Below are 22,917 nucleotides of genomic sequence, written 5' to 3'. Positions count from 1 at the left end.
AAAAACAGAAGACGGGAGAAAGATATCAGAAGAAAGCATTTGACATGCGAAGTGTAAAAGCTAGATCACTGCTAACATCATCAATGAGACTGTTTGGAATTAACATGTATGTAGCATCGACATTTTCATTGTGAACCATTGATGCTATTTCACATCGGAAAGGTCCTGGTACTAGTCGTAGTTGGCAAAGATATTACCAGCCTCTTCAAACTCCCGCCCAATTGTTTCCGCCCTTTTCTCAGATCTGACACTGATCTGGCACTCGTACTCACGAACACATTGCAGAAATCCAATGCTCGACTCGACCGCCTGATTATTGCCTTCCTTCTTGCTGAAGTCGAAGGCCCACAGCAACTTCGAAATTGCGATGAACAGGTTGCGTTCGGCTAGGTGGATACCAGGGCACACGCGGCGGCCTGCACCGTAGCCGAAGTGGTCACGGGTCGACCCGTCACTTGTGTACTGGGAGGCAAGCTTAGGGTACGAAGCGAAACGCTCCGGCATGAAATCAGCGGGCTTTTCCCAGCGCGTCTCATCATGGTGCATTGCCCATACGTTGAGAACAACTGTCGAACCCTTGGGAATCAAATAGCCTCCAACCCAATCATCTGCTAGAAGTCAGAATCGTCGAGTACCTTTGTGGAATTGGTATTACCTTCTGCCACTGCGTGTGAAACACCTAGTGGGCTGACTGGACGCCAACGATGACTCTCTTTGATCATCATGTTGATGTAGGGAAGCCTTTCAAAGTCCTCCCACGTCGGGGATCTATGCTCACCGACAACAGCATCTATCTCTGCCTGAGCTCTGTAATTATGCACCGCGTCAGCTTGACCAAGACAGCCCCGAGGACCTAGAAGCGCATTGGGAGTGTGCACGGGGGGTCGATCGTAGCAGCTCACCTTTTCTGGACTTCAGGAAACTCAATCATAGCCCGAACCATGGCGATAAGGAGTGAGGAGGACGTGTCAGAACCGCCCTCCATGAGCACTCCTCCGAGGAATAACAGGCGCGCCTGCGAAAGTCCATTCTTCTCGTTTTGGTCGAGAACGCGATCCATGAAAGATCGACGGTTCAGGCTGGACTCCCGCCGTTGCTTAACCCTGTCCAGGACTTCGGTATAGAGTCCTGTCATTAGCTCACCAACGCCAATAGCCCTTGACTTCCAATTCCCTAGGAACCTCTCGGGAACCAGTTTGAGCAGTGGAAATGAGTCTATCGGCGGGGTGGCTCCGACCTCTAGAATTTGGCTCCACTCATCCATCAACGCGAAAAGGCGTGTCATATATTCACTCCTGATTGATTTTGTCCTGATACCAAATACTGGAGATGAAAGGATTAATTGTCATGTCTTTTTGAACACTGCCAATTCTAGCGCACTTACCGAGAGAATTCGTGATGCTGTTGCTGTAACGCTTGGGATGTTCCATATGCTTCTCCGGCGTGACCAAGAAGTCGTGCATGAGCTGTGTCGCCTCGGCGTTCTGAAGATGAACGTGCTCTTTCTCGCACATCGACTCCATGAAGTACTGGTGTACCAACTTACGAATTCGCCTCCAATCTTCACCGTACTGCATCAAGAGCAGATGGTCCCTTTGCGTTATAAGATCTCCAACGTAGGACACTGGGCGATGGCTGTACAAACTGCTCTTCTTGTCCAAGAGCTCTCTGATCATGTTTGGATCCGAGATAATGAAGGTCGTGTTGGTGAACCGCTTCAGCGTGTAGATTCCGCCATATTGCTTGGCCCATTCGGTGAATCTGACATTACGTTAGTCTTGCAGCAAATTTTGGAGACTCTGATGAGAACTGACATGAAATGAGCGTTCGACTTCGGAATGAGATGCTCGTTGCCAATTATTGGTCTGGTAGGTGGGCCTATGGCCGGTTAATGCCATATCCCATATTACCGTGAATTGTGCTGTTCGCTCAGTGGGAGACTTACCAGGTGGCATTTTGGGGTCGCGACCACCGATTTTGAGCAGCCGGTGGATCAAGTATGAGATCATGGCCAGCCACGCCGCCAACAACGCCATGAAAGCATGGGTTGCCATATTGGAATTACTATATCCAAAGAGATTTTTTGTAAGATCCTGATCAAGAATTCTGATGTTCAAACTCTGTTGTCCTGTGTTGAGGCACTCAGGGTAGAGGAAATTGAAAGAGAAAGTTCGAGCATCTCAAGGGACTAGTGCACATGATCACAATCGAATAATAAGATTATACCTTGTTACCAGGTAGAACGACCTAGGGACACGCAGACTATTCGTCTGTCACAGACAGACTGCCAATACATACAGTTCATGTGACGTAGAGGGCTTCACATGGAGGATTGGTGACAGTACTACGGATGGTCTCGATCAAGACGTCGGAAGTGACGAATCTGGTATATGCTAGTGCGTGCAGCGGAAGCTGACACCCTGCAGTGGCGTGCAGCCAACGCGACGCTACTAGTACAGATTGAAAACTCCCAAGATACACTCCGATTTCTCCTTCTGGGGCAATTAGCAGCCGAACTCAGACAATTCACTAGGCAGAGTTACACATGTACTCTTAGCCCGAAGCCGGACTTGGTCACACCAGTTAAGAGATTGGAGGGCCCAAGGCCCCCACTCATGAAGGGAGGTTTGAATCCAAATCCACCAAGACTATTCCGTAAGCTTACTGCCCTTGGGTTCGCACGGGTAGCGGCGGCTTCTGGGGCGTCTGGGCGTTTGGGCGTTCGAAGACTGACCCACGCTGCAAGCAGCCAAAGATTATAGGCGCTGTCTGGGAGAAACGAAGTTGCGCCCCCCCCCAGTTAAATACCCCCTGTTCCTCGGTTAAATTAAAACTTCACTAATAGGGTAGAAAATCTAATATTCTTATTAGAATACCTTTATTAACTTTATTAATATTAGTAATAAGTTATTTTTATTACTTAATTAAATAAAAATAATACTATATTAATTTTATATAATTAATTTAAGTTTAGTTTATAAAGGTATATATAATTTATTTACTTTAATATAAGGTAATATTAGTTTAATTAACTTTATAAATAATATTATTAACTTAATTTATTAAGTTTAAAGTATTTAATATTTACTATATAAAATTTACTTAAAAGTTAAATTATATAATTTATTAATAAAAATACTATATTATTTAAATAATTATATATTTAAAAGCTAACTATTAAAATAATTAAAGTTTAATAAACTATTTAAAAGTATTTATAAATATTATTAAAAATTATTTAAAATAAAGTTATTATAATAAACTAAATAGTTTAAAAGTATAAAAGAATATTATTTAAGTTAATAATAAAAGAATATATTTATTAATAAAAAAGGATTTAAAAGTATTAATAATAAAAGCTCTTTTATTAAAATGGAGTTTTTAGTAAATAATATTAATAATAATATTAAATATTTTAAAAGTTATTTAATTAACCCTTTAATATAAATATATTTAAGTAAATTAATTTTAACTTTATTTATAAAAATTTATAATTTAAAAGTTATTAATACTCTTATTATATAATTTAAAAGATAAAGTATTATATTATAAAAGGAGGATTAAAATTAAAGGATTTAAGGTTTTTATTAAAATATATTAAATTAATTAGGATTTAATTATAAAAATATAAAACTATTTAAATATAATTATTAAATTAAAGGATATTTTTATTAAAATTAGTTAGTTTATAAATTAAAAGTTTATACTTTTATAATTAAAATTTATAAAAAATATTAATAGAAAATTAAAGTATTTAATTATAATAATATTATAAATATATTCTTTAAAACTTAAAAAATTTAATTTTTATATAATTATAAAATTATATTATTAATAAAAAGTTATAAATATTTATATTATAAGGTAATTATTTAGTTAAGTAATTATTAATTAAGGTTTTTAGTTATTATTAATTATTTAATAAGTAGTTATTTTAAAAATAATTTTTAATAATTAAATAAGTAGTAAATATTAATATACTTAATAGAAATTTAACTTTAATAACTTTTAATTTAAATTAATAATTATTAATTAAAGGGTTAAAATAAAAGTAAAATAAACTTTATATAAAAGAAGTATAAATAATTAATAAAAATATAATTATATTTTTAAGTAATTATTATAAAGTTAATTATTATTGTTAAAATAAGGGGATTTTTATAATAATAGTATTTTATTAAATAAAATAATATATATATTAGTTTATTTAATAAAGATTTAAAAATTAATTTAATATAATTATAATAAATAATATTATAGTTAAATATTTATTAAAAGTCCTTTTAATTATTAAATAGTTTAAATAGAGTTTAATAAAAGAAGCTTAATAGTAATAAGGTTAACTTTATTCTTTTAAAAAAATAATAAAAATAAAAGTAAAAAAGTAGTATTAATATAGTTATTAATTTATTATTTAATATTAATTTATTTAAAATTAAGTATAATTAAATAGTTTTAATAAAGTTATTATTATTATTATTATTATTAACTTCTTTTATAAATTTAATAAGTTTTTAGCTTTATTATTATTAATAATAATTATAATAGTATTTAAAAGTTTATTATAAAAATAAAGACTATTAATTATCTTTTATTATTATTATTATAAATAAAGGGAAATAAAATAATTTTATATTAAAAATTTATTATAAAAGTACTTTAAAAATATTTTAAAATTTATTAAAAAAGTTTAACTTAAATAATTTATAAAAGTTATAAAATATAAAAGGTTTAATTTTTATAAACTTTATAAAAAAGAATATTTAATTTAAAAATATAATTTAAAGGTTATTTTATTAATTAAAATATTAATTAAATTATATTTAAAAGAAAAGAAGAACTTTATTAATTTTTAATAATAATAATAATAAAAGAACTTATTATTATAATAAGAGTTATTAAATAATTATTTAATAAACTATTAAATAAATATTAAAAGTAAATATTTTATAAAGTTTATAAGAGTTATTTAATTAATTAATTAATTTTATTTAATATTAAACTTTATAATTAAATTAGTTATTTAATAAAAAATTAAAGGTTTATTAAAATAGTTTTTTATTTAATAAAATAAAAAAGTTATATAATAAGTTTTAAAGGACTTTTAAGTTAAAAGTAATAATTAAATATATAAAAAATATAATTAGTAATAAAAGTAATTAAAAAGAAAAGTTATTTATTTTAAATAAATAAAATAAATTAAGTATTTAATATTAAATATTTAATTAATTAAATAAATTTATTTATAATTAATTTATTTATTTTAATCCTCAATTATTAATTTAACTATTTAATTTATAAATAATATATTTTTATTTATATAATTTTATTTAATTAAAACTTTATTAATTTTAATTTTTATAATTTTTAATTAAAACTATTATATTTATTTTATTTTATATTCTTTTAATATTTATATATAATAAAATATTTCTAAATAATTTTAACTTTAAATTTAATTTTTAAATATAAAAATAGAAATTAAATAAAACTTTTATTAAAATTATAATTTAATAACTTATATTAATATTAATAATATAAATAATATTTTAAATTATTAAAATATATTTTAATAAAATTAAAATTAAAGAAATATAAAAGTAAATATTTATACTTTATATTTTATATTTATTATTTTAATTATTTTTATTTTATAATATTAAAAGTATTATTTATTATAAAATTAACTTTAAATTTAAATATAGATTTATTTTTAATAAAATACTTCCTTTAATTATTAAAAACTCTTTTATTATATAACTTTTATATATTATAATAATAAATAAGCTATTTAATATAATTATAAGGAGAATATAAAAGTAAGTTTTTATTTAAAAGACTTTTAATTTATAAAGTATATTTAATAAGTATTTAATCTATTCTTTTATATTATTTTATTTATTAAAATTAAATTTATTAATAAAAATAAATATTTTTATTATATAGTTTAATTAATATATTTATTAAAATAGTAATTATAAAGCTTTTATTATATTAATAAGTTAGTATATATATCTATTTATTACTTTATATATAAGCTTTAAAAATATTATTTATTATTTTTAAATAATATTAATTTATAATTACTTAATAAAAAGTATTATATTTTATTAAAATATAAATTTAATTTATTAAATAAAAAATTTTAAATTTTAATTTATATAATTTATATATTAGTTATACTTTATAATATTATTATAAAAATAAGTTAATAAACCTTTATAACTTATTACTCTAACTTAATTATATTTAATAATAATAATAATAATATACTTAAAGTAACTATATAAATAATAATAACCCTTTAATAATAACCTTAAATTATCCTATAATAATATTAAAACTTAATTTATAACTATTTATTAAATAATAATAAATTAAAATATAAATAAAATTTTAAGTATTAAAGTTTAAATAATAATAAATAATAGTTAATTATTATTAAAACTTTTTTTTTATTAATTAAAGAATATTAATAAGTTAATAAAGGTATTTTATTAAAAAATATTAGATTTTCTATTCTATTAATAAAGTTTTAATTTAACTAAAGAATAAAGGGTATTTAACTAGGGGGGGGTATAACTTCGTTTTTCCTAGACAGCAAGTAATCATTCTAGGGACCTGCGGGGTGACCTGCACTATACTGCACTACCAAAAATGCTACCTCATTTGAAACACAAAATTTTCAAATATCGTGGTCTGGTTCAAAGGCAACTCGCTATCTTCATATAGAATTCAGAGACTGTTATAGATTCCGAAATAGCTTCCTCTAGGATTAATTAGAAGAATGAAATAGGGTAACGCAAGGGCTTCCTCAACGTTATTCTGCTCTACTCTCTTATGAGTGTACCCGAGGACTCCGTCCACCTATGACACAAACTGTAACATTACGTAACATTCGGCTCAAATCAACACAAGCTCGAAAATCTATCTGAAATTGAGATTATTAGCCGCAATGTTTATTGTCAGAGCAATGCAGGCTGTGGTCAATTAGCTTAGTATTAAGCCACGATATAAGTCCGAACTGATCAAACGCACTAGTACATCAACTTGTAGATGACGGGCTCACTTGCTAGAAGTACCATTCACGATGTGTATACGACACACCAACAGGGCATACTAGTATATTTCAGATGCGTGTCTTATTTCCTTCTTAGGGCGTGGATTCCAGGAATCGATAAGTCTTATTTGCTACCATGTTGCCTCATCGTACTTGGGAAGACATGTCCAGAGGTCCTACCTATTTTCATAGCCGATCTCCTGCTCATGCGCCCCAGCTCCAGACTTGGATGTCCTCGATCGCAAGCCATTGGTGACCACCTTACCACTGGCAAGATCATGCACCACGCCAGCGCTACCATTTTGGTCGGCCACGCGCTTGGTCAGGTCGGTCGTCATGGGCTCAAACTCGGCGTTGAGCGGCTTCCCACGGTCCAGCCTGACCTGCTCCTCCCATGAAAGTTGCTTGCTGTACGCCTCCTCGGCGAGGTGCCGCTGAAACCACGAGCCCTTCATCTTGGCGACGGCGTAGTCCCAGTCCGTGGTGTATTCACGGAAGAATGGTTTGTATCCCAGGAGACCTCCGATCCAGCGGCCGAGGATCACGCTTCCCCAATAGCCGATGAAGCGCCGGAAAGGCACCCATTTAGGCGGTACTGAATACGCGTCACCGCCATCTTGGATCTGTGTGTTTTGAACACTTAGTGTCAACAATTGTTGCGAGAGGGGGTGTAGGATGGTGTACTCACAGCAAGGTATTGTATAAAGTTCAACTTGCCCTCGTAGAGGAGTGCATCATGCCAGTACCCATACCAGTTCTCGAAGAAGATGCGGTCCAACTGGTAGTCGAGACCACTCTCGGAGGCACTGAGGTAGACTGTCATGTCGCCAGGCGACTCTGGGTGGATGTAGAAGCGGTGGATGCTCCCGGCCTTGACCGACACCTCGCCGTCCTCCGGGTAGACCTTGCGGTGCTCACCGTCGCACTCGATGCCCATGATGCCCGACTCGACCCGGAAGTACTCTGTTTGGAATTGGTGGAAGTGCAGCAGCGGGCCCTTGGGCCGACCGGCCGACTCGATCAGCCGACGCAGATTGTCAGGGATCGGCCCGTCCAGCTTGTGCTTGTACGTCTGACGGAAGAGGAAGCATCTTCCTGGAGGCGGCTCGAGGAACTCTGTTGTGAGAATGCCGCCAAATCTGGGTTGCGACAACTTGTGAGTATTGACAAGGGTACATATGTTTCAATCATGGGAGGGTGCGAACTTGACGATTGTAGTCTGCCCGGCCGATACGTGGTATGGGACAAAGGGGCGAAATAACGGCATTTTGGGCCAGCCACTGCTTGAGTTTGGACGAATTGGTAATATTCAAGAACGTTGGATCAGTGGTTGGCACTGACAAATTCATTGAATCTTTGCGTTTCCCGAACGCTTGCAGCATTGTCAGATTCGAATGAGTACTGGGTATTTAAGGCCGTGTTTGATCGAGGCCACTGATCAACATGTCCAAGAGTGATATGTGGGGTGTTACAAGGTCTGGGCATCGCTGCAGCGTTGAGCCGAACTACATACAGCGTACTTTCCGACATTGGAATCCGACCCGTCCGACATATGCAGCCTTGATTCGGCCGAGGCCGATAAGGGGTCCAGATGCGGCAAACCTGTGGTCATGGCACGGATGCGGCTCAAGGCATACATCTGCCCGGGTCGGGTCGGGTCGTGATGACACTTGCATGCTGACGAAGATTCTGTACCCCGATGATGGTTGCACAATCCCTGCAAAAAGGATTTATCATATATACCGCTCCCCATCATGTTGCATTAGCTAAATAAAAGCCCCAGATTTCCGTTTTCAGCCAAATTACAGAGCAACTTAGCTAAATGGAGGCACAGGAGGAAGCGGAGACAAAGGGCTCAACAGATAAGAACTCAGTGAGGTGGGCACACAGAAGCTGACTATTCTGTCTATCCTCCCGAATCTCCGTAGGCAGATTCGTCAGGTTTCTCATAACGCAACCGGATCTAGTTCCTGACTTTAATGGTTAATGTGCCAAGCATTGTGCCATACTTGTGCCTAATGCTGTGTTTGCAAGAATCCTTTGGATGACAGAGCGGGCGGTGGCTGGAACTTGGCGTATTATGACGGCAGGAGTCGTACATCAGGCCGTTGAGTGCCGTGTCAGAGACATAGAGTGATGATTCCATATGGGACCCTTTGCTAGACACGTAATTCCGCTGTACAATAAGCCGCCTAATTGAGTGGGGATGAGGAGCGAGATGCATCTCTTTGGTGCGTAGATTACCACCAGGAATATCTGCCTGCCGGGCGTATTTCACAAACATGCTCAGCGGGCCAAGAGTTTGAAAATGTGGATCCCAAGCAAAGGCCGATGAAGGCCGATGACGGGCCTCTGGCATACTCGAATATGACTAGTCGCTTGGACATAGCAGTCAGCATCACATGCAAGCAGCCCGATCAGGGATTACTTGATACGGCAACATCAGAACTGTAAGAGACAACGAGACACGCCATTATTCAACTTGCGCTTCTGCATGCAAGACCTGCCTAGCCTGGAGCGAATTCGGACCAATTGAATGAGCTCCGGAGGTGCACGGGGCAAGGCTCCGGCTGTTGACTCCGAGAGTAATTCGAGACTGGTGCGAAAAAGAGACGATGGCCTCACGGTCCCTGCGTATGCCGATGAGTCTGTAGATCTATGGCGGCAAGATGCAACTTGACTGGCGGCTTTTGCGAATGCCGAGTGTCGTTGAGGGATGGACTCGGAACTTGTAGATATATAAACACCTGCAATATACAAACACCTGCAAGGAGAACTGAACGGTTGTCAGTAAAAGAGAGATTCCGTCGTCAACTTACAAGTCAGCTTAAATTGAACATCCTATATTGATGTTAGCATTCCCGAGCAGCTTCCACAAACGATCATATACTATTTTCTGATACTCAGCTGACGCCGGTGAAGACTCAAGATGGCCTCAGCCGACGGTACCAGCCCTTCTACACCCGGAGCCAAGTCCTCGGGAACTTCAACACCGGTGCTGATCGACGCCTCACAATCGTCCAGCGAGACGAGCAGATCAGAAGACCTTGTAAGTCAGATCCTCTTCCCACCATTGTGTCCAGGTAGTAAGGGCGCTATACTGCAAATAATGAGCACGGCCACGAACATGAGAGGATTGAAAGACAGTCTGGACTAACCAAAAGAATTCTCACGTGCACAGTTCACTTCCAGCTCCAACGATGTAGCAGTCATTGGCATGGCCTGCCGCGTGGCAGGCGGCAATAACACGCCCGAGCAGCTCTGGCAGACCATCCTCAACAAGACAGACACGTCGTCCGAGATGCCAGCATGGCGGTGGGAGCCGTACGAGCGGCGGGACGCGCGCAACGCGGCAGAGCTGAGCAAGACGACCAGGCGCGGATACTTCCTGGACTCGCTCGAGAGCTTCGACGCGGCCTTCTTCGGGGTGTCACCCATGGAGGCGGAGCAGATGGACCCGCAGCAGCGGGTGTCGCTCGAGGTGGCGTGGGAGGCGCTCGAGGACGCGGGCGTGGACCCGCGGTCGCTGGCTGGGTCCGACACGGCCGTGTTCATGGGCGTCAACTCGGACGACTACTCGAAGCTGGTGCTCGAGGACCTGCCCAACGTCGACGCGTGGATGGGCATCGGGACCGCCTACTGCGGCGTGCCGAACCGCATCTCGTACCACCTCGACCTGATGGGCCCCAGTTCCGCCGTCGACGCCGCCTGCGCCAGCTCGCTCGTCGCCATCCATCACGCTGCCCAGGCCATCCTGACGGGTGAGTCGAACGTCGCCCTGGCTGGCGGCGTCAATGCCCTGTGCGGGCCGGGCCTGACGCGCGTGCTGGACAAGGCCGGTGCCACCTCTCCCGAGGGCTCGTGCCTGTCTTTTGACGACGACGCCCACGGGTATGGACGTGGCGAGGGCGCAGCGGTCGTCGTTCTGAAGCGGCTGAGCAGCGCCATCCGGGATGGCGACAACATCGTTGCCGTTCTCAAGGGCTCGGCGGTTGCGCAGGACGGCAAGACGAATGGCATTAGTAAGTGGTTTCCTGTAACATCTGTCATCCTGCCACATCTCTGCTAACCACATATGCCACAGTGGCACCCAACGCCAAGGCGCAGGAGCTCGTGGCTCGCCAAGCACTGCGACGCGCGCGCATCGACGCCGCCACAGTCGAGTACATCGAGGCCCACGCGACGTCAACACCTCTGGGCGACCCCACAGAGGTCAGCGCGATCTCAGCCGTGTACGGGCGCGGGAAAGGGGGCGAAGTCCGGGCAGAGCCCGTCGCCATCGGTTCGGTCAAGCCCAACGTAGGGCACCTCGAGGCGGGCGCCGGCGCCGTAGGGTTCATCAAGGCCGTCACGGCCATCAACAGGGCGACCTTCCCACCACAGGCAAACCTGAAGAAGCTCAACTCCAAGGTGGACTGGGCTTCTTCCGGGACGCGCGTCGTACGAGAGGCTGGCACGTGGCCGGAGCCCACCGGCCACCGCCGCCGGGCAGCCATCTGCTCGTACGGCTACGGGGGCACCGTCTCACATGCCATCGTGGAAGAGCCCGAGTACACATATAACATGGCGACGACGGGTGCGGACCTGCAGCAAGGAGAGGAGCTTGTCGGGCCAGGGCCACGGCAACAGCGAGGCCCTGTGCTCCTGGTCCTCTCGGCACCACAAGAGAGGCGTCTCGCACCAGCCGCCAGCGCCCTGGCAGCATGGCTTCTGAGCCACGAGGGGGGGAAGGCCAGCCTGTCAGCCATTGCCAACACGCTGGCGCTGCGCCGGGCCCAGCACAACTACCGTGCCACTTTTGTGGTCGAGTCGCATGAACACGCCGCACAGGTACTCGACGCGTTCGCCCAGGGACAGCAACAGCAGCATGAGGACGCCATCTCGCAGGGCGCCGTCCTTGGAACCGGGGTCAGCAAGGGCGTTGTGTGGGTGTTCTCGGGCCATGGCGCGCAGTGGGACAGGATGGGGATGGAGCTGATGCGCAGCAGCGCCGGTTTCCGCGACGCGGTGCAGGCACTGGACCCCATCACGCGGGCCGAGAGCGGCTTCTCGGCCGTCGAGGCCCTCGAGACGGGCGGCTTCACCGACAGGTCGGACCGCGTCCAGGTCATGACCTACGTCGTGCAGGTGGGACTGGCGGCGGTGCTTCGCAGAAAGGGCCTCGCGCCGTCGGCCATCATCGGGCACTCTGTGGGCGAGATCGCAGCCTCCGTCGCCGCGGGCGCGCTGACGCCCGAGGAGGGCGCCCTGATCGTGACCAGGCGGGCGGAGCTCTACCGGACGGTCCAGGGACAGGGTGCCATGTTCATGGTGGGCAGGCCGTTCGAGCAGGTCCAGAGCGACCTCGCGAGTGAGGAGAGTGGCAAGAACGGCGACGTCGTTGCCGCCATACACTCGTCGCCGTCTTCGTGCGTCATCAGCGGGAAGCTGGATGCGACCGTGGCCTATGCCGAAAAGCTCAAGAAGAACTGGGCCAAGACGATGAGGGTGGCCACCGACGTCGCGTTCCACCACCGCGGCCTCCTCAGGCCGCTGTCCGGGCCGCTGAGGGACGCATTGCAGGGTGGCAGTGACGGCATTAAGCCAAGGACGCCCTTGGTGCCACTATATTCCACCTCGGACGCAGCAGACCCCAGATCGACGGCCCTTCGGGATGCCGAGTACTGGGTGCGCAACATGGAGAGCCCCGTGTTCCTGACGGATGCGATCCGGGCCGCCGCGGCGGATGGCTTCAGGCTGTTCCTCGAGGTGTCGAGCCACCCGATCGTGTCGCACTCGGTAGGCGAGACACTGCTGGGCTGCGATAGCGTCGAGGACGAGGAGGACACGGCGGTCGTGGGCACCATGCGCCGCTCGAAGCCGGCCGAGGCCAGCATCATGCAGGCCGTAGGCGCCTTGTACGTCAAGGGCGCAGCCGTGGACTTCGGCACGGCCCTGGGCCGCCGATGGTCACCCGACGTCCCCGGCACGCAGTGGGTGCAGAAGAGCTTCTGGCGCAAGGTCGAGAGCAGCGGCGCACCCGCGGACGACGTGCTCCGTGCGACGGCAGGCCTCGTCCACGATGTCAACAAGCACACTCTCCTGGGGCTGCGCACGCCTGTGGGTGGGACGGACACGGTGCTGTACACGACAAGGCTGGACAAGGACACCAAGCCATTCCCGGGAGAACATCCGCTGCACGGCACCGAGATCGTGCCCGCCGCCGTCCTCGTCAATACGTTCCATCATGCCACAGGGGCCAGCACCCTGTCCGACATCACACTGCGTGTCCCTGTGGCCATTAGCGCGCCCCGCGATATTCAGGTGGTCGTCAACGACGACAAGGTCAAGATCGCCTCGCGCCTTCGACAGGACCAGCAGGGTGGAGATGGCGGTGCGAGAGAGAGCACCCCGAGCCGCAGCGGTGGCGGGAACCAGGGCGATACTAGTATGTCCTGGGTGACGCACACGACGGGGCACTGGAGGAGCAGCAACGAGGGCGGCGACGAGGGACACAAGGCTGTGATCGATGTCGAGGAGGCCAAGAAGCGCATCAACACGGTGCTGCCGTCGAACTTCTCCACCGACTACCTCGCCAAGGTGGGTGTGTCCGCAATGGGGTTCCCCTGGGCCATCACAGAGCACTACGGCAACCTGAAGGAGATGCTGGCGCGGGTGGACGCAGACCCTAGCACGCCCAACAGCAGTAATGGCAAAGCAGACACGCTCCCGTGGGACGCGTGGTCGTGGGCGCCGCTGCTGGACGCGGCGACGTCGGTCGGCTCGACAATCTTCTTCGACAACCCGAAGCTGCGGATGCCGGCACACATCGAGGGCGTGGATTTCCTCGACAGGGACAGGGCCCCGCCCAAGACAGCGTGGCTCCACGTGCAGGAGGCGACGGAAAGCAACGGCGGGCCGGCGGTTCATGTGAGCGTGTGCGACGATGAGGGGCGTGTGCTGGTCCGGTTCAGATCGATGCGCTTCTCCGAGATCGAGGGGACCCCGGGTGTCAGCGGAAGCGTCGAGAGTCTCGTGCACCGGCTTGCCTGGGTTCCGGCACCGCTCTCGCACAAGTCAGCCGGCTGGGAGAGGGCGGTGTTGCTCTCCGAGGACGATGAGGTCCTAGGGCTTTATGGGAAGCAGCTGGGGCCGATGCTGAGGATCCCCGAGGCGGGCAGCGTCACCTCGTTGCAGCTGTCCCCCGAGGGAGGAGAAGACGCGACACAGGCGCAGCTCACATCCATCTGCAGCGACGTCAATAGCAACACGGCCATCATCTACTGCCCGGGCTCCGTCTCGTCGCTGGCTTGCGTGCCCGCCCAGGCCGAGGCCTTCATCAGCAAGCTCCTCGCCGTGACAAAGCACGTGGTCAACAACGCATCGTCAGCGTCGGCGAGCAACAAGAAGAAGACGACAAAGATCTTCGTGGTGACCAGGGGCATCGGCTCGGCGGCCACCACAGCGACGGCCCTCGCACACTCGCCGCTGCACGGGCTCGCACGCATCATCGCGGCGGAGCACCCAGACCAGTGGGGCGCGCTCGTCGACGTCGAGGATGGCGATGACCAGTTCCCCGCCCTGGCCGTCAAGTACGTGCACGGCCAGGACGTGGTGCGCGTCGAGGACCAGCTGCCACGCGTCGGACGCCTCCAGCCCCTGCCACGCGAGCTCCGCTACGAGCACCAGCAACAGCAACCCAAGGACAACACGCCCACGCCCGCACGCCCACGCACACGCACCCTCCTCCCGAGGCCAGAGGGCACGTACCTGATCACGGGCGGCCTGGGGGCGCTGGGCCTCGAGGTGGCCGGCTGGCTGGTCGACAAGGGGGCGCGGCGGGTCGTGCTGGTCTCGCGCCGGGGCCTGCCACCTCGCAGCGAGTGGGCGGCGGTGCTGAAGAGCGGCACTGGTATGACAACGGCCATTGCCAGGATCCAGGCCATGGAGCAGGCCGGCGCGACGGTGTGGGCCATGGCGCTGGACATGAGCGCGCCCGACGCGCAGCCGCGCCTGCTGTCCGGCCTCGAGAGCCTCGCGGTGCCGCCCGTGCTGGGCGTCGTGCACGCGGCGGGGTGCGTGGAGGACCAGCTGGTCATGGAGACGACGGCCGAGTCGTTCTCGCGGGTGCTGGCGCCCAAGGTGGCGGGCACGCTGGCGCTGGACGCGGCGTTCCCGGCGGGCACGCTCGACTGGCTCGTCCTGTTCAGCTCGTGCGGCCAGCTGCTGGGCTTCCCCGGCCAGGCGAGCTACGCGAGCGGCAACGCCTTCCTGGACGCGGTGGCGGCGCGGCGGAGGCGGGCGGGCGACAACGCCGTGGCGGTGCAGTGGACCAGCTGGCGCGGGCTCGGCATGGCGGCAGCCACCGACTTCATCAGCGCCGAGCTCGAGGGCAAGGGCGTCACCGACATCACCGTCGACGAGGCCTTCCGCGCCTGGGAGCACCTGGGCAGCCACGACATCGACCACGGCGTCGTCCTGCGCGCCCTGCCGCTCGACGAGGGCGACCCGCTGCCGGCTGCGGTCCTCGAGCACATCGCCCCGCGGAGGACGACGGGGGCCGGCGGATCGGGGTCGGGGTCGGGCCCGGACGGAGTTGATGCAGCTGGCGAAGGAGGCGGGGCAGGCCACGAGCAGGGGGAGTCAACACCACGCCCAGCAGGCGGGCCGGAGCTCAAGGAGTGGCTGGTCCAACGGATCCGCGAGGTTATCGCCGGCGTGCTGATGCTCTCTGGGCCAGACGAGGTCGACCCACGCGCTGCCACTGCGGACCTGGGCGTCGACAGCGTCATCACCGTGACGCTTCGCAGGAAGCTCCAGGCCGCCCTCAAGGTCAAGGTCCCGCCCACCCTGACCTGGAGCCACCCGACTGCCAATCACCTCGCCACATGGTTCATGGAGAAGCTGCATGTGTCGGGTGAGCCGGCTTGATATGGCCTTGTCCGACACGTGTAGGGTCTAGACGTGAGACTTTAGAGTTGGTGATTTTGGTTGGGTTTAAAAAGAAGACAAACAGACAGACACAGACATACCTAGGTAGATGCTTGACCGCCACAGCTGATAGATAATAGATGGAAGAGAATACATCGTTTCATAGTGATGGTTTCATTATTGTGTTAGGTTGGCTGCTTGGCCATGAGCATGCCCACGTGCAGGCCCGCAGTGCTTGCATGGTTGGCTGCTGGCTGCGCCACTTGACACCAGCTGGCCACCAGCTGTTCAACTGATTGACAATACCTCTTCCACGCTGCCACACCAAGAACCCAGTGCTTAAAGATCGTAACTGCGCGCAATTCTGAACCTGAAGCATGTGCGCATCATCGTTGACTGTTGTCATTTTCCATGGAAACCCCTGATCAACGTGCTGCCAAAGTGCTCGTCGCCACCAGTAAGGTGGTTGGAACAGGTGCCGACAGTGTTGGTGAAGCTACTCGAAGGGGGTAAGGTAAAGCTATGGTTGTCCTGGGACCAGCCGAAGTAGCGGTTAAGGTATAGCTAAGACTATTTTATGTGTTTATTATCAACCTTGTAGTGGGCCTGGAGTATCATGGAGCGGCTAGAGTTGCCGTTAAGGTTGGTAATTGTGAACTTTGAGCCGGAACTGAGGAAGCTGCTGGTAGCGGGGTGATGCTCGCTAGGTTAATAATTAATAATCATGATTTTGGTGATGATAGAGGTATTTATCTTGAGTTCGTAGGTAATTTCGGTTGAGGAAGTATAATTTAGGTGTGATTTAGTTATTTGTGGCTGAAACAGGTGGTGTGTAGGAGTGGTGGTCTGGTTTCCAAATCTTGGAATGTTGATGCCGTGGCAATGAGTTTAAGTACTGATCTATTTAGTTGTCGCTGATGGCCTTCACTGATTTCACTAATTGAGTATTTGTTATTGCACTAATGACTAACAGTTTTCCAGTGACGCTGTCTCGGTACTGCATGACTGCTCTGGTCACAGTGTCTGTCGTAATTATACAGAGCGTAACGAAATATCCCTGGGCACTATAATCAACGAGCACAAGAATTCAATTGATTGGGATTCAGGGTCCAGTCCCTCCTCTGTATTCATTCCGAGAAGCATAGCATCCGTGTCGAACATCAACATTACTACACAGGCAAACAGGGCAACACAGACACCACACCAAGCTCCAGCAACTTCGTCCTGGCACTTGGCCCTATAGGAGTCGCTCAAGTCCTGACGAGGAAGCGTATCAGTACTACACTCTAAAATTAATTTCAGTCAGCCATTTAGAGTCCATATGAATTCTTCAGATCACCATCACGGACCCTTGTGTCTGTGAGGGCATAGCCAAGCAATGAGGAATCATATGCTTGCTTAGATCCCTAGCTTGCACTAAGAACCTGGCTTTAGCTTGAATAAGGAATAAGGAGCGTATTCCACGTATCTTAGGCCTAATAAGGTGAGTTTATTCTCACCATTCCATCTGTTACATACGGAAATTAGGTATCCTAGGACTTGCGAGTTGGCCCATACACTTGAAAGAGTGGTAAAGCTAACATACTATAGCTAAGCTATCTATATAACTATAACACTAGCTAACCTTACGCCTTATTAACTCGATCCTAATAATTATCTATAAAGAAAATTTTATATTAATTAGGAAGCTAGCTAAGGGCTTATATTAATATAATATAAGTAATATTAATAAAAGCTTTTAATTATTTTTTATTATTTATAATTTTTAAAATCCTTTATAACTTAATTATATATATATTTAAAAAATAAATATATAAAGTAAGTTTATAAATTATTATAAAAAAGATATAATAAATATAAGTTAAAGTTTTAATATTTTTATATAAAAATAAAAATTAAATTTTAATTTTAACTTTTAAAATAATATTTAAAATTATAATAATAAAATAAATTAAAATAATAAAAGATTAATATATTTATATAAATACTTATAAATATTTTCAATATTTATAAAATAAATTATTATTAAATTTAAATAGTTTATTAATTTATATTTTAAAATATATTTAATTAGAAATATAATATTATTATATTTTTAAAATAATTAAAAGTTTTAAAATTAAAATTAATTAATAAATATTTTATTTATTTTATTTATTTTATTTATTTTATTTATTTTATTTATTTTATTTATTTTATTTATTTTATTTATTTTATTTATTTTATTTATTTTATTTATTTTATTTATTTTATTTATTTTATTTATTATTTTATTTTATTTATTTTATTTATTTTATTTATTTTATTTATTTTATTTATTTTATTTATTTTATTTATTTTATTTATTTTATTTATTTTATTTATTTTATTTATTTTATTTATTTTATTTATTTTATTTATTTTATTTATTTTATTTATTTTATTTATTTTATTTATTTTTTATTTTATTATTTTATTTATTTTATTTATTTTATTTATTTTATTTATTTTATTTATTTTATTTATTTTATTATTTTATTTATTTTATTTATTTTATTTATTTTATTTATTTTATTTATTTTATTTATTTTATTTATTTTATTTATTTTATTTATTTTATTTATTTTATTTATTTTATTTATTTTATTTATTTTATTTATTTTATTTATTCTATTTATTTTATTTATTTTATTTATTTTATTAAAATTATAAATTATAAAATTTATATAATATAATATAAATTAATTATTTTAAATTATATTTTAATTTATTATATATTATAAATTTTATTATTTAAAAATTATTATTATAAAATAAATAATATATAAATTATTAATTTAAAATTATATTATATTATATAATTAACCTTTTATAATATAAAGTTAAAATAAATTATAATTATAAAGTTTTAATTAATTTTAAATTAATTATTTTATTATTTAATAATTTAACTTAATTTTATATAAATCTTTTCTAAGTTTCTTTAATATATTTTTTAGAAAAAGTTAAATTTAAAAAAACTTTTAAATTAAATTTAAGATTTTATAAATTTTAATTTCTTTTAAATTAAATTTATAATTTTTAATTTTTAAAAATATATTAATTATTTTAAATATTAATAATTTATTTAAAAATAAAGATTTATTTTTATATAATTATAAATTTAATTATTAATAATTTCCTTTTATAATAAAACTATTAAAATTATAAATTAAAATATTATATATAATAATAAAATATAATTATTTTATTTAATCATTTTTAATTTAATAAATTAATTAAATAATTATTTTAAATAATTTTATTTATAATATAATAAAATTAATAATTCTTTAAATTTATTAAATAAATATTTATTTAAATAAAATTAAAATTTATATATTATTTTAAAAAAATAATAACTTTAATTTTATTTATTTTAATAAATTTAAAAATTAAAGTTATATAATAATTTTATATATAATATTTAATAATATTAAAATTAAATAATTTATAATATATAATAATTTTAATTTTTAATAATATTAATTTAAATAAATATAATTTAATATATTAATAAAAATATAAATTAATAATAAATAATAAATAATATTATAAATATAATAAATTATAAAGTTATTATAAAAACTTTTATATAATAATTTTAATTATCTATTTTTAATTTAATAAAAAATATATAAATAATTTATAATTTAATTTTAATTTTATTTAAATTTTATAAATATTTTATTTTATAAATATACTTTTATTATACCTTTTTAATTTAAATATAAAAATATTTATAACTTTTAAAATATTTTAAATAAAATAAATAAGTTTTAATTTATTTAAAAATATATTATTTATTTAAAGATTTATAATATTTTAAAAATAAATAATTATTTTAATATAATTATAAATATTATAAATTTTAAAATAAAAATAAAATATAATTAAATTATTAAATTATATTTTTATTTAATTTATTAAAATATAATATTTTAAATAATTATTTTTAAAAATTATTTTTATATTTATTTTAATTAATTTCTTTTCTTAAATATTATATAATAAATTAGATATTTTTATATAAATTATTTATATTTTTATTTAATTATTAAGTTAAAAATAAATAGTTAAAGTTTTAAAAGGATGAAATATAATATATTTTTAAAAATTAACTTAATTAAATTTATTATATAAAACTTTTTATAATAACTTTATAATCTACTACATTTATAATACCGTCTATTATTAGAAAATACCTTTATATACTAATATATTAAATCGTGCCTAATTAAATTAAACCGGTACTATTAGTTTTAATATAAATTAGTTCGTTAAAAGTTAAAGCTATTATAAATTATAAACTATTTAATTTAATACTAGTAAGTACTATATATAAGTACTAAATTTACTATATAACTTAGGCGGGTTCTAACTCTACTTAAATAAACACTTATTAAGTAAAACTACTTAAAAGTAGTCACTTAACCTACTCTAAGTTTATAGTTCTAATAGTTTATAAATAAAAGAAGAAATAGTTATTAATAATTAAATTTATAATTATATAAAGGTAGATTTCTACTTTAAAAAAAAGTTATTAATATTTAAAATAATTAATATATTTTTAAAAGTTAAAAGATTATAAATTTAATTTAAAGAAAATTAAAATTTATAAAAATCTTAAATTTAAATTTAAAATTTTAATTTAATATTTATATTTATAAAAATAAAAGTATTTATATAGTTTAAAAGGAGGTTTAAATTAAGTTAGATTAAATTATAGTAAAAGAATTAATTAAATAAAATTAGTTAAAAATTATAATTATAAATCTTTTAACTATATATTAAAAGGAAATATTTTATATAATAATATTTATTAATATTAAATTAATTTATTAATTTTAATAATTTTATTATTAAATAAATAAATTAATATTAAAATTAAAAATATTAATTTAAATTAATTAAATATAATTTTATATATAATAATAAAAGTATTTTTATTATAAATAATATAATAAATATAAATTATAAAATTAATATAAAAATATTTATATAATAAATTTAATTAAATTAATAATTTTAAATTTAATAATAAAATTAAAAGAATATAAATAATTTATATTATATAATTAAATATAAATTTATATTAAATAAATATTTTAAATTTTCTTTATAATAATATTAACTTTTATAACTTAATAAATTATAAAATAAAATATATTTTATATATTTAAATATTTATAAAATTTATATTTTAAAATTAATAAATATAAATATTAAATAAATAAATATTAATTTTTATTAACTTTATCGGTCGGCTTAACTTATATATAAGAAGTAGTTAAAGTAATATAAATTAGTAATAATTAAAAGGTCTACCTAGCTAAATAGTAAAGTGCCTAATTAGGTTAGCTAGACCTACTAACTAAGTATAGTAGTCTATATATAAATATAGACCTACTAGCCTTACTTATAGTAGTTAATCCACTACAGCCTACTATTCCCACACTAGTAACTTTTTAGTCTTTTAAAAACTTCCTTCCTTCTAGCTAATTAGAGAGCTTTATTTACTAATAAAGTAGTTTCTAACTGAATCGCTAAATTGCTTAAAATTGCCACTAAATGTATGATTGTAATTCGCTTAATTTAAGCGCCGTAAAAACGCTTCAAATCGATGTTTTTATGAATCGCCTAAATTGCTTAAATTTAAATTACTTTAGTAGGTGAAATTAAGTCTGAATTACTAATTAACCAATCGCTTGCCGGGCTGTCGCTAGCTAGTTGCTAACTATTAACGTCTAGTTAGTCGGTTAGTTAACTAGTTAGCTCTTTTAATAGTTTTTTCTTCTTCTATAGATCGGCTTGGTAGATGTAGTTCCTTCTTATTAAGTGTGCTACTACCTTATCTATATAGGTTATTACTTACTTTATTAGTCCTTTATCTTAATTAAGGTCCTTATCTTAATTAAGGATTTTATTTTTTATTTAATTAGTTATATAAGTAGTTATAATATCTCCTCTTTATTTAAGTAAGGTATTTAAATAAAGGTAAAAAAAGCTTTAAGTAGTATTTTAATACTTAATTTAATATAAATACTATTTAAGTAAAAGTTATTATAAAAGTTCTTAAGAAGTTCTAACTTAATTTACTTAAGGTAGTTACTTTAATCTTTAAAAATTTTATAAAAGTATTAAAAGTTCTTATTAAAGTAGTAATTAAAATTATTAGTAAACTACTAAACTTTATTATTATTAACCTTAATAACTATATACTCCTCCTTATAGGTATTACTAATATACTTTTTTATTTTATTTTTTAATTTAAACTTCCTTTTATAATATAGATAGGAGTACTAATATACGCCTATAGTAGCTATGGATGATTTTATCTTTAGAGAGGACTTAGAACTATAGGTAGCTATAATGCTAGAGTGTTCTACTTAGGTGTTATGAGAGAGAGAGAGAGAAAGAGAGAGAGAGAGAGAAGTTAAGAGAGAGTATAAAAGTTATTTATTTAGTTAATTATTTAGGTGATATAAGGTAGGTGGGTAGGTAAATAGGTTAACTAATAGGTAGTTAAATAGGTTAGTTAATAGGTAGTTAGTTTAAAGGTTTAATAAGTAGGCTTGAATTATTAATTATAAAAGAGAGAATTATTATAAGAAAGTTATAAAACTTATTTAGTGAAGGGGTTCTATTTAATAGTTAATTATACCTAAATAGTTTAAATAACTTATTTTTTAAAGAGGTTGTAATGGTAATAATAGTATTACTAATTTATCTTTCTTAAAGATTATAACGATAAGGTAGCCTTACTAATTCATTCCTTAAAAGGACTTAACGCCTAAGTAGCTTAAATAATTTACCTTACTATTAGAAGCTAGTTAGTAACTAATTAGTGTTAGTTAGCTTAGTTTATATATAAGAAGTGGTTAAAGTAATGTGAATTGGTGATAGTTAGAAGGTTTGCTTAGCTAGGT

The 22,917-nt window shown here is 38.3% G+C and overlaps 3 protein-coding genes across 3 annotated transcripts; 1 reads left to right on the top strand and 2 right to left on the bottom strand.

Annotated features, from left to right (window-relative positions):
- Positions 1–171: 171 nt before the first annotated feature.
- On the bottom strand, positions 172–2,038 carry KVR01_013799 (uncharacterized protein; the record flags this gene model as incomplete). The annotated part of the gene is made up of 6 exons (XM_044786288.1): positions 1,946–2,038; positions 1,815–1,878; positions 1,385–1,761; positions 903–1,323; positions 656–807; positions 172–608 (listed from the first exon to the last, which is right to left on the bottom strand). Exons 1-6 carry the CDS (start codon positions 2,034–2,036, stop codon positions 172–174), a joined length of 1,542 nt encoding a protein of 513 aa, XP_044637226.1. The 5' UTR covers positions 2,037–2,038.
- A 5,138-nt stretch (positions 2,039–7,176) lies between these two features.
- Positions 7,177–8,450, bottom strand: KVR01_013776 (uncharacterized protein). The gene is made up of 3 exons (XM_044787607.1): positions 8,266–8,450; positions 7,749–8,199; positions 7,177–7,683 (listed from the first exon to the last, which is right to left on the bottom strand). Exons 1-3 carry the CDS (start codon positions 8,325–8,327, stop codon positions 7,237–7,239), a joined length of 960 nt encoding a protein of 319 aa, XP_044637203.1. The 5' UTR covers positions 8,328–8,450; the 3' UTR covers positions 7,177–7,236.
- A 1,827-nt stretch (positions 8,451–10,277) lies between these two features.
- On the top strand, positions 10,278–15,970 carry KVR01_013791 (uncharacterized protein; the record flags this gene model as incomplete). The annotated part of the gene is made up of 3 exons (XM_044793474.1): positions 10,278–10,757; positions 10,809–11,082; positions 11,145–15,970. The coding sequence occupies 3 exons, from the start codon at positions 10,278–10,280 to the stop codon at positions 15,968–15,970; spliced, it is 5,580 nt and encodes a 1,859-aa protein (XP_044637218.1).
- Between the last annotated feature and the right edge of the window lie 6,947 nt (positions 15,971–22,917).

The sequence above is a fragment of the Diaporthe batatas genome (assembly GCF_019321695.1).
Source record: "Diaporthe batatas strain CRI 302-4 chromosome Unknown Contig00032, whole genome shotgun sequence".
Classification (NCBI taxonomy): Eukaryota; Fungi; Ascomycota; class Sordariomycetes; order Diaporthales; family Diaporthaceae; genus Diaporthe; species Diaporthe batatas.
This window is presented reverse-complemented; position numbering and strand designations above follow the sequence as displayed.